The sequence below is a fragment of the Triticum dicoccoides genome, chromosome 2B (genome assembly GCF_002162155.2).
Source record: "Triticum dicoccoides isolate Atlit2015 ecotype Zavitan chromosome 2B, WEW_v2.0, whole genome shotgun sequence".
Classification (NCBI taxonomy): Eukaryota; Viridiplantae; Streptophyta; class Magnoliopsida; order Poales; family Poaceae; genus Triticum; species Triticum dicoccoides.
Window position 1 is genome coordinate 142151590 of NC_041383.1, and position 12002 is coordinate 142163591.

The window sequence follows — 12002 nt, forward strand, 5'->3', positions numbered from 1 at the left end:
AACACGATGTTGCAATCAATTTGTAATTAAAGAAGCCAAAAGTCTTTTTTCTTAAACCGGAATTCCTTATGCTGGAGTTTAAACAAACCCCACAATAGCCCTACTTATCACCTAATTAAGCAGATGCATGACTTATGAAGCGGATAAGAAATCATGTTAACTTGGAACTAAAATTCCAACAAAAGAGTGAGGAATAAACCTTTTTATCATTGCTCTGAAGTCTGAACCTCCCCCTATTTGTTAGTGAAATGTGAGTATGCTTGGAAGATAATAATTTCTTATGTAACATATGCTTTTACATTCGAAAGAGCTACAAAATATGTTGACCTACCTATGTGCACTTCCTAAATCAAGCGGATAAAATTATTTCTATCGACAATATAAAATATTAAACATTAGAAAGAAAGGGACAATGTCCACTAACCATGCAAATATTCTGACGAATATTTAGGCTGGCGTATATGGGAAATCAAAGCTAAAAATGACTCGATGAGTTAGGGATACATCAATAAATATTGTAAAAAGTGATAAAAACAAATCTGCAGCAACTCGCGACCCCACGAACTCGTATTCACAATGAGCAAGTTAGTGAGGCCACCACGGTAGGCTAGCACCAAGGGACAAGGGCAACAACCGCCTTCCCATCCAACCTACTGATTCTGCTGGCGCTACTTTCATCCTAAGCCCATGAGTACCGTTAGTGTGTTGCCACGTACGAAGAAACTATGAACTGAAATTTTCATCCAAATCATGAAAAATGTTAATGTTCCTCTCCTCTCCCATCCCTCATGTGAACATACCCAATTCGTGGTTGGCTCGCTACATTCAGCGTAGCTCTGATGTGCACTGCCCTCGCTCTTGATTAGTTGCCGCAGTGCCACGCATCTATGCCAACAAGCTGGGAAACAAATGCAAATGTTACACCGAGTCAAATCAACCATCCCACAATCGTAACAATAGAAAAGATAATAACCAAAATTTAACAGAAGAACTACTGCTTGGCTTCCAGATCCATCTCGATAGCCCTTGATCTGGCTGTTGAGCTTCTCCTAGCCACCTCAACATCACGTCATTACCAAACATGTAGTGGATGCCTAGTGGGACAAGGATTAAGAAATAACATAAGGTGAAAAATGCGATGGCTGTCAATTCCATAAGACGATCCAAGTAATTTGACAAAACAGATCGAGAGCATCTTGTATAATCTCAAAAAAGCAACTAAAAATATGAGAAATGAAGTGATGAAAATCAGCCCCTGCTCTCATTTATGCTCGCTTTTGTAATGGGAGGCAAGGAATGGGGATACCGGGAGAAGAAAGGATCACATGGACGGCAAGCCTCCACCACCGGCAAGTGGGGTTGCTTCACATCCAATATCCACGGCCGCCGCCTCCATGGGGACGAACTCCCATGTTCACAACCGGGCTCCCAATCGGCCGCTGCCTCGCCGACCTTGACGACGAAGTAGTCCCTCCCTTCGATCCCATTCGCAACGGAGGCAACACCCATCCCAGCGGACGGGTCCGCGGTGAGATCCCTACTGGATTGTGGTCGCGCCTTTCCAAACCTCACCGCGGGACACATGAGAGGGCGCCGTTGCCATGGTCAGGCTTGGATGGGGAAAGGAGGCGACATAGCAGCAACGGCGCCTTCGACGGGATTGGTGGCGACGGCGGCGGCGAGCGAGCAGGAGGACGACGGCGGCGAGAGAGTAGGAGGGTGGTGGCGGCAGTCCATTGGCCGCCGTGACGTGAGAGGAGGATGGGAATGGGGCCACGATCTGGACGTATGGAGTGGTCGAGAGGAGGGGAAGCAGGCGGCTGGGTCTTTCTATCATGCGGGGTTTGGGGGAGGTCAAACGAGAGGTTTTTTTTCGTGCGGGAGGCAGAGCAACGAGGGCGGATGTAGGAAGACGGGACGCGGTCGGTTGGCAGGAAAAGGAAAGCTACGCAAAATCACATCAATATAAGAAAATATCCCATCAAATACTTGATTGATTGCGATTTATTTTTTATATGGTAACTAATCTGATCATCAATACTTGATTGATTGCAATTTATTTTTTATATGGTAACTAATCTGATGGGTTTATGTGGGTGATGAAGCGAAAAGGAAAGCTACGCATTTTTTTAGGCAGTAGAGATGATTGATGATAAGAAAGGGAAAATCACATCAATATAAGGAAATATCCCATCAATACTTGATTGATTGCGATTTATTTTTTATACGGTAACTAATCTGATCATCAATACTTGATTGATTGCGATTTATTTTTTATATGGTAATTAATCTAATGGGTATATGTGGGTGGTGAAGTGAAAAAGGAAAGCTACGCATTTTTTAGGCAGTAGAGACGATTGATGATAAAAAAGGGGAAATCACATCAATATAAGGAAATATCCCATCAATACTTGATTGATTGCGATTTATTTTTTATATGGTAACTAATCTGATCATCAATACTTGATTGATTGTGATTTTTTTTATGGTAACTAATCTGATGGGTTTATATGGGTGGTGAAGCGAAAAGACAGGTGGGAGGGAGACGAAATAAAACCAGCGAAATAAAACCAACGAAAGTGGTGAGGCGAAATAAAAACCAGCAAAAAATAACCGGCGGACTATTCGTAGATTTTTTTGGTTCGTCTTTCTTGGTGCGACGGGATGTTAGGGCCTGGAGTGCGTGGGGGCGGGCGTGGGACTCGGCTTGAGGGTTTTTTTGGTTCTATGCGGCTTAGCGTGAGACGGGAGGTTGGGCGTGTGCAGGAGTCGATCGCGGGGTTTTCCTTGGTTTTTCGCGGCTGAGAGGGAGGTGGGAGAAAGTACCAAAGAAGTACCAAAATAGACCGGGTGAGGTGGGACGAAAATAAAACCCGAAATGCGACCTACCAACTGAGACATTAGGAGTAGAGACTAGTATTCTGTTCGTCACGTGAAGGCCGGGCGGAGTTGCAAATTCAGATTGGTTTTTTCTCCAAAACGCTACATCTACCCAAGGAAGCTACTAGGTTTACCCTGCAAGTTAAGGATGATAGCGATGCGCTCAGCTGCTTTTCCGCTGAGAAGGGAAGGCAGTCAGTACGAGTTGAAAGAAATTGGAGGTCTAAAACAAGAGAAAAGGAGAGGGCCACGACCCGGCGGTTGAGACGGGCATGTATTTGTCAAAAACGTGCGACTCAGAAACAGACTAGGCCACAGACTCGGGCCTCCCCAAGTCGCCGCTCCTTGCCGGGTTCGACTCTGCTTCAGTCCACCTCCATCACTGTAGTCACTGCTTCAAGTCTCAACTCCAAAACGCCGCGGTCTTGACCTAACTCGCCAGGGAGCCAGCCTGATCTGAACCGCCCTCTGTCGCGGCCTCCTTCTGAGTTGATGTTGTGGTGCGCCGTTGTCTAAACCGCCGCTACGGCCTTTCCTCGCCGTCCAATGTGCCTTCGGGCGACCGTATTAGGAGCCGCCCTTGAAGTTTCACTAGCAGCGGTTGCTCCGTCTTAACCTCACTGTCGCCGTGAGCCGCCCGGCTTGCCTCTGCCATGGACCTGCTAATGAGCGCTGGCTGCTGGACTCCGACGCCGGTTCACCCGCTGCACTTCTGTGGGCCCATTTCCATCGAGCCGCCGCCGTGGCCTCGCTACAGCTGTTGAACCACCCGCGCCCTCGCCGTGCGTCAAGTCGCCCCATTGCCGTGGTTCTACTCGCCGCCGCTGACAAGTCTCCTGCCACGGGCCTCTGCCTCGTGCTGCTCAAACCGCCGTCGTAGCCTGCACCTTGAATACAGCGGAAGGGCCGCTCTGACTCGCCATAGGGTTGTCGCGTCGTTGAGCCGCCGAGTTCCGCCTCTGCGTGGCTCCCCGCGTGCAATCTTGCCTCCGCCCGCCGGACGTGCGCCCGCCGCTCCATTGCCATTGCCAAAATTCCAGAACAGCGAGTCACGTACAGCTGCGGCCAATTCGCCGCGCCCACTTCCACCATGGTCGTAATGAGCGGGATCCACCTGTTTCCACGCTTCTGAAGCCACCAACCTTGCTGCGTCAACCAGCCGTGCTTGAGGCCTCCTCGTCCACGAGCCACCCGTGCTTTTCAGCAGTTCGCCTCTCACCTGCGCCGCCCCGACCGGGTGACTCTGGCGCTGCTCCTCAATCTAGTACCTGCGGTGCCTCCTAGCGTCCCTGCTTTAGCTGCTGTGACTCGCCGCCACAGTCCCGTTTTTGCTGCTCCAACTCACAAACGCCGGTCCATCAGCTTCGCCTCAAGTTAAACCGGTCCGTCTCGGCGGCCTCAGGGAACCACCACCGGAGCCTCCTCTGTTTGTATCTGTTGTTCGGTTCCAAGACACCTTCGCCAAGTCACATCGCTCCGGGTCGCCGAGCCATACTGCTGTTCTAAATCGTGGTTGCAAGCTCTGCCTCTATTGTTATGACCCGTCACGGCCACAGCCTGAGCCGCCTTGTTGCAGGGGCTCCACCCGATCGAGCCGCCTGCCGCTCTAAGTTGCTGCGATGGCCTCAACCCGCTCTCCGCCGCCATGGCTTTGAACCGCCCCTACTGCCGTGGTTTTCGCCGCTACTGACGGGTGCTGCTGCGTCCGCGCAGACTGTTTCTACCTTGCTGGTCGCCCGCTGCTTTCCTTCGACTGCTGAGTCGTCCAATTGAACATATAAATCACGCTAGGCAACCCGCCCTTCTAGCACGTTTGCATCGCGCGGGCGATTGGGTTCGCACGATTGCCTGCCGTTTGTACCTTTTACAGCCGTGGCAACTGTTCAGCCGTTCTCTTTTCTTTACTTCTCTCCTTGCTTCTATGTGCATGACAGGTGGGCCTTATTTACCCACAGGCTCTGAAAGTGTAGTTCGTTTTTGTGTTTATTGGGTGAAAGGTGAAAGAAGGATAAGCGTTGCGAGCAGCACGGTGAAAACCTAATCGCCAATCCCCTTCCGTCATCGCATCTCGCCCACTTCCTCCTCCCTTCGCCGCCGCCTCCCCTCCTCGCCTCTTCCCATGCTCTACACCACCACCACCACGCCCCTGCTCCTACACCGCCTCGCCGCCGGCCGCCTCTGCGCCTGTTCGTCTGCCCCCTCGGAAGGCACCGAGTTGCGGCCAGCCCGTGCTCAGCCTCCGCCCATGCGCTCGAGAAGAGGGGAGGGGCAGCCGCAGGGTAGGAGCAGCCACAACAGTCGCCAGTGCTGCCTCATCTACCGCACTTCACGCCACCATCCATCCACCCGGTGAACTGGAGAGGCAGATGATGAGCGTCGCCTCGTATCTTGGGGCTGGATCCCGATTCTGCCGCTCCACGGCATGCCGTCCGCCTTTTCCTCCACCTTGTGTGGCTGCTCTGGTCGACCTCTTCCTCATTGTAGGTGCTCAACAGGAGAAGCGCGAGCAGCCGGTGCAGCCGAGAGTTCGCCTGGTTGCAGCTCGACTTCAGGTCCCTTCTCTTCTTACTGATTCATTCCTCCCCTTTTCTTCCAGTCCCCTGCTCCGAGAGCTTCTCATTTTGTTTGTACAAATTTTGTTTCTCCGTGTCTACAAGTTGTTTGATGAAAATCCAAAAGGGCTAACAGGGGAGGATTAATCTATGTTAGTCACGTGACTTGATTTTTCTGTAATTTAGTTCCAGTAAAAGATAACAAGTTGAGTAGTTGCATTTTAAGTATTGAAGGAGATCAGGATGCTTTAATTTCTGTTTACCTCATGGCCTTTATTGTACAATAATCATAGTCGAGAAGATTATCTCATTTCTTTTGGATGATTTGGTTTAGTAGGCTATTACGCATGTTGGAATGAATTAGCAAGTATAGAAATGAAAACCTGCAGCTCCTTCCTGATTAGGTCGGGTTAAATGCTTCTCAATGCAAATGATCTTAGGAAAAAGGAAAATATGTAACCATTTTGTGTTGGTTCAGAGAGTGGGTTACTGCTAAACCAGATGAGTAGTAGTCATTATTTACTTCTGTAAATTGAAATTCATTTGTCTGTTATTATGTGTAGGCATAAAGTTGGATCTTGGATGCTTGGCATCGCCTTACTATGTTGTTTTCCTATTTATTTTATTTATTGTGCTTGCCTTTTTTGTACTATAATGTACTGGGAGGTGAGAAGAAGAGTTTGACCTATATATTTTCTTTTCAGGTATACTAGAAGCTGATGAGTCTCCAATTCGTTGTTGTTCTTAATGATATGAAAGTGCAACCGTGTTTTTTGCTACAAGCTGATGCGTAATACTTTGCTTGCAGCCAACATCAGCCTTTGTTGCTGTTACTGTCCCATTTTGAGAACCAAAGAAATACCGCCTTTCAGCTAGATGTGTGTTAGGTGAATGCTGCAGGCCATTTTGTTCATTGGCCCGGCATGATTTGGATTGCATCACCTACAGAGGTAGGTTTCATCACCTCATGGATTATTTAATTTCAGCTTCATTTGCAATTGTATACCAATTGCTTGATGAAATTTTCAAATGTCCACTTTTCTTAGTTGTAGGTCTGTGTGATTGATGAGCTGGCTTAGGAAGGCACAGTCGATTATTATTGCCTATTTCTCCATTGAAAGCTGCTACTTCTTTCGTCTTAGAAGGTACTTGTGTGTACAATGGATACTTTTATTGTGATTTTTCTTCTTTGTCATGGAGAGTTTGAAACTACTATACATATTAGTCTTTTGCGATTTCACTTTCCTAAGCTCGAGCCGCAGCGTTGGTCCACGGCGCCGGCACCATCGTCATCCGCAGTAAGAGTGTGGGCTACAGAGACGTCCGGCTCTCGCGCCACCGTCTGTCCACCCGAGAGGTCAGTCCTCGCGTCCTAGCCTCCATCCTCTCTCGCTGTCACACACACCCTCTCCTCCATCCTCACGCATGCCCTCAACAGAAGAGAAGATGGAGCCGGCATGTGTTGCTGGTTCAGTTAAAAAAGAAGAAGGGCCTTTGTTGCCTGGAAAGCACTGTCGAGTCTTGCTGTCATGTTTTCCTCTATTCTTCTACTAGTACGCGGGTACGTGCACAGCACGTGCAAAGTTCAATTCGTGAAAACAAATCTCCCACGCTGATTTTTTTTCTTCAAAAAAGAAGTCCTTGAAAAGTCTAACAAATCAACAATTATGTTCTGTTTGTATGTAAAGTTATCATGACAGCTATCCTAATTTCACTTTTTTTCTTGGAAGAAAAATATTTTCCTGGTCGCAAAACTTGGTAACACATAAATGTTGACCATCTCGTATATTTGTGCAGTGTGATACTCTAATCATAAGATGACTTAACCATTGTACTACCATATATGTCGTATTCCGTAAAAACAAAATGCAATTTCAGGGACGGACGGGATGCAAAGTTAGGCTAGTATAAAATCATGTGATGGCTTGGGACACATGGAAAGCTACCCGTACTTGACACACTCTAAAGAGAAGGATAGACATGGGAGTACAGGACCAAAAGTCTGGCACTCTGGCGTGACTGCGGTTTGCTGCGCTGCAGGTCCATGGCTGGACGGCGTCCTTCTATCTACGTGGCCTGACCTTGCAGTGCAGAAAGGCGACGTCTTGCAATAAATAATTGAGGAGGACCTAGATTTCTCCAGAATGAACATGCAGCTACATGGTGGACACTGTAGACGCGAATCCACGCAATCTGGACCATAGGATTGACCCCATCGACGGCTGAAATTGCTTCCTAAGTCCATGTTTCAAATTTTCAAAACTGGTACACTATATAGTAGTATAGATAAATGGTTCATTCTGTCCAAAGAAATAATAAGTTGTGTACGGTATTAGTTCAAACTATCCAAAGAAAACGCTTATTTAGTTCATTCTGACCAAGGTTGGCGTGTATACAGGGTTGGGGGCCATTTTACTTGGTCGTCCATTTCCTTAAGTAAAAGTTGCTCTTTTCTCTCAGATATTTGCTGTGTGGATGACCGATCATGCAACAGGCATTGTCTATATAGTAAGATAGTGTTCTTGTTTTCTGTGACTGTATAAATGACGAAATAAATTAGTAATTAAGTGATTCATTCTGACGTTTTAGAATCTGATATTTTATCTGCATGTGTAGCACTCAAATTATGTTTTTCATTTCTGTTTTCTTTTCATTTAAGATGTTAGTTTGAGTTGCTAAAGTAGATGTTTATCATTTCCAGTAGGATATGCATTTGATCCAGTCCATGTCTTGGTCTCTTTTTGAAGTGTGTTTAGCCATGTTCTTCCTACATGTGTTCAATCCGTCGGTAGCTAGCGAATGTTGTGCTGTGACAAAGGTTTGCTACCTTCCTCTTCTACTCTGTTTGGTTTTATGGGCAATTCTTACAATAATATGTCCTTGCTCTGTTTGGCTGTGACATGTGAATCTGATGCTTACCAACTTGAGATATGCAGCTATTGTCTTTCTTATACTGGTCCATTATGTGATTTTTTATTAATTTCTTTGTATGGACTACAACTTTTGAATAGCATTTCCCAGTTCATTACTTTCCAGTTTTCGAATATCTATTGACACCAACAATCTAGCATTCTACAACAAACTTACAAGGATCAGTTGTTCATCTCTAAATTAAATGGAAAATAATTATTGTTACTTCAAAGCTGCAAGACCTTTTTTTTGCTTGGAATATATGGATTAACCTAAGACTGAATAAAAGATTTGTTTTCTCTTCTTTAAGAAGTGCCATGTATTACCTGTTTACCGAAAGGAATTCATCTTCTGGCTTTCACTAGACATTGATTGCTATTTATGCTTCTTTAGCAGTGAGATCAGTCAGACACCAATAGAAATGATTCTGACCTTTCATCTCCCCAATTTTTATCGTGTTTTCTAGGTGCACTCCAGGAAAAAAATTATTCTGCAAAGAATCTTTATCAACAAAGCGCATAGGGAAGATTGTCAGTGTCAGCGACCAATTATTTTGTTCAGCAGGTGTTCCCTTCAAATGAGGCTCCAGCAAGGGGATGCTAGCAGATATCAACCGGTTGGTTGATTGTGTGCACATTCTGTAAAGTCAACTTAAAGCTTCAGCATGTGTGTTCATTGTCCTCTCCATTTCAAACAAACCATCAGCTGTTTCTTTAATATTTTATTACTTAATCATACTGTAGAATTTGTTTCTCGGTGATCTAAAACTTATAGCCATTAAGGGAAGCCCTTGGTTTGTATTAGGTACTTGTGCCATTGGGTGCAACTGTATGAAAAATAGTGAGAGAATGCTGGTAGAAATTAGCAGTAATGTAATTACATAGAGAGAAGGTACTCACATGTCACATCATATTTCCCCATGCTCCTCTTGAATTGCAACAAGTATTGAATTTAGTTTTAGTTCAAGCATCTTTTTTTATGCTGTCAACAGTGTGTCAGTTGGTGCAGGAGGCATCACCCTAAGAAACCGAGATCCGCTAATATGTATTCTGTAACAACACTCAAGTCCTTGAAATAAATAAGATGAGAATTTATTTAAACATGATAGGATATTACCTACTTTAAATTCTCTGATATAATGGTCAACATTGATGGCATAAACATTCGCTCATGGATAGTTTCAACAGAATTGTTATGAGCTGCAAAGTAAATGGATAGAGCATCAAACCAGGCAAACTGCAAGTGCAAAATCTCCATGCAATAAATTTCATCATACAAGCAATTGAAATAAGTCAGACATTGCAGGCAAGATACAGACTTTCCCCAATGCTTCTCAACAAAAACAACAATTGGTTTTCCTTTCTTGGCTGCCCTATCCGTGGGTGCCATAACATTGTATAGGATGTCCATAAATCCTACTCAGAACTAAACTGGAAGCCACCTTGACCCTACCTAACCAGAAGGTGCAGCTATCATCGTGAATCTCTAAGTGAGAAGTAATCTCTAAGCGAGAAGTGATTCAGACGGCCACACATGATTTGGAAGAAAAAAAATTCAGTCAATCGCAGACTAACAAACCTTACCTCCCACCACCACAAGGCACAAGAACGTTCACAACAAGCACAGACAGAATGTAAACAGTAAAGGGAGACGAACAAACCGGATCCATCAGGACACATGGAAGATAGCCACCGAGCGAAGCCGAAGAAGCGCCACGCCGTCCCCAAATCGTCTCTCCCTTTGTACAGAGCCGCCACGCCGCGCACACCAGGTTGGGCCAGATGTAGACCACCGCTCCTTCCTCTGACCAACAATAATGGCCTGCAAATCACAACCAGACCCTACTCACAAAAACGACTAACAACAAAAACAATATCACCACCAAAACCCGATGACTGAATCGAAAGATGCCACCACAACCTACTGACCAAATTGAAACATCCCAATGAATGCCACAACATCACCACACAGCAGCGGCGGATAAGTGAACCGCAGCCAGCAGCGACGGAGACCACCCGGACAGACAAGTCGCGCACTCTCGCACCCACCGGCCACGCTGCAGCAAGCCGCAGCAAACCCCAGCCCGGCGCAAACCAAATCCCTCCCCAACAGACCCCTTCTCCTCTATAGACAGCATTGTTCAGGCAATGGAGGGACACAGTGCTGGGTGCCATCCTCCTAGCCACCACGCCACCTCCAGGAGAAACATGGACCACTCGTTTCACAGTGACCGACAGCCAGGGCCCATCACAACAACCACTGAAAGAAAGGGCCAGAGAAATGGGCCAGCTCACTTGGGAGGCTAAAAAAACTTGGGCCGCGCTTGGATTCCCATTTTCTAGCGGTTTACACGTGTAACATATACACCCTAAAACTAGCTCAAAAAAATACACCCTAAAATTGGCTGGATTTGTTACTCAAAAGAAAAAAAATGAAACCGACTTGATTTTATTCACCTGATTGGTTAGTCATTTTTGAAATGTATTTTTTTATTTTTGTTTTGGATGCGCTGTTCAACACGTCGGTTTTGGACGAGTTGTAGCGTGGTCAGACGAGATGCCCCGTATGCATGTTGCCGCGGGAGTGCCGGATGCGCGCCACCACGGCCGCCCCATACGCGTCGTCGCCACCATGCCGGAGTTGCGCCACCACGCGTGGTGCCGCTGCGGTGACACAAATGCGCATTGTCGCTGCAGCGTGGGAGGAGGTCCTCAGAAAGGCGCGCGCCACCCTCCCTCCTCATCTCCCCCGTGCCCTCCTCCTGATTCGTCGAAATGCTTCCCGTGACCCGTGACGGCCAACATCCGTCACCGTCAATGTGCTCCGACGGCCATCTATGGGAGGGGGTCTTGGACTACAGCGGCTGGCCACCGATTTGAAGCCAGGGCTAGCCATCAGCCGGTCATCATGGTCCCGGTAGCGCAGCAAGAAGGAATGGCGTGAAGCAGAGGCTTCTGTGCGGGTGCTGACTGGTTGTCTGTATGTTCTATCAAAGCAGGGGATATAGCCTGACAAAAGGCACCCCTTAAAATACTGGCCTGTTTTCTGGGATGGTAAAACACACCTGTATATTTTGACATGCTTATTAGGTTATCAGGCTTCCAATCAGGGGCTTGGGAGGAACAAGTCAAAATTGAAGTCGTAAATCGAATTCGCTGCGTGAATTGTTCCCAGGAGTTTTAACCCAGGGAACTTAGTGATTTAGGTGATTTTGTTAAATCAAGGTTGAAGATAGTCAGTGAGGAAGACCTTTATGTTGGCTACATATGAACTTAATGCTAATCTATTCAACTCTTTTTTAGCGCTTTAAATATAATTTTTACCAGCTTCATTCCAGAATCACCTGAAGACAACGATCTTAACCGTACTCTCATAAGAAATATATGTTGCAACACACCTTGACGAAACGCTTTACAATCCAAAGACATTCACAGCAGGATCAACGTCCGAAGACAACAATCTGAACCATACTCTCTCTCAGATAAGATATGTTGCACACCATCTCAACGATAAGACTGTACAATTAGAAGATATTCTAAAACAAACATATAGGTATTATTGGGGGTTCGATGATGATATGGGAAGGTATTTCTGCTTTGGCAATGGCAGCCCACCAAACACACCCACCATGAAGAGATGCTTAGATGATGAATGACTCTA

General features: G+C 46.4%; 1 protein-coding gene and 1 long non-coding RNA gene across 9 annotated transcripts; one reads left to right on the top strand and one right to left on the bottom strand.

Moving 5' to 3' along the window:
• Nucleotides 1-494: 494 nt before the first annotated feature.
• LOC119360681 lies at nt 495-10516 on the bottom strand. Its single transcript, XM_037626213.1, has 5 exons — nt 10263-10516; nt 10003-10163; nt 996-1094; nt 801-898; nt 495-679 (listed from the first exon to the last, which is right to left on the bottom strand). The coding sequence occupies exons 1-5, from the start codon at nt 10514-10516 to the stop codon at nt 608-610; spliced, it is 684 nt and encodes a 227-aa protein (XP_037482110.1). The 3' UTR covers nt 495-607.
• On the top strand, nt 4497-9302 carry LOC119362654. 8 transcript variants are annotated; one of them, XR_005173554.1, is made up of 6 exons: nt 4512-5432; nt 6241-6382; nt 6479-6577; nt 6683-6993; nt 8134-8250; nt 8809-9302. It is a non-coding gene; the product is annotated as an uncharacterized LOC119362654 (long non-coding RNA). The 8 variants fall into 8 exon arrangements; XR_005173552.1 differs by having other exon boundaries at nt 4513-5432; nt 6658-6993; XR_005173550.1 differs by having other exon boundaries at nt 4519-5432; nt 6479-6789; nt 6871-6993.
• Nucleotides 10517-12002: the final 1486 nt, after the last annotated feature.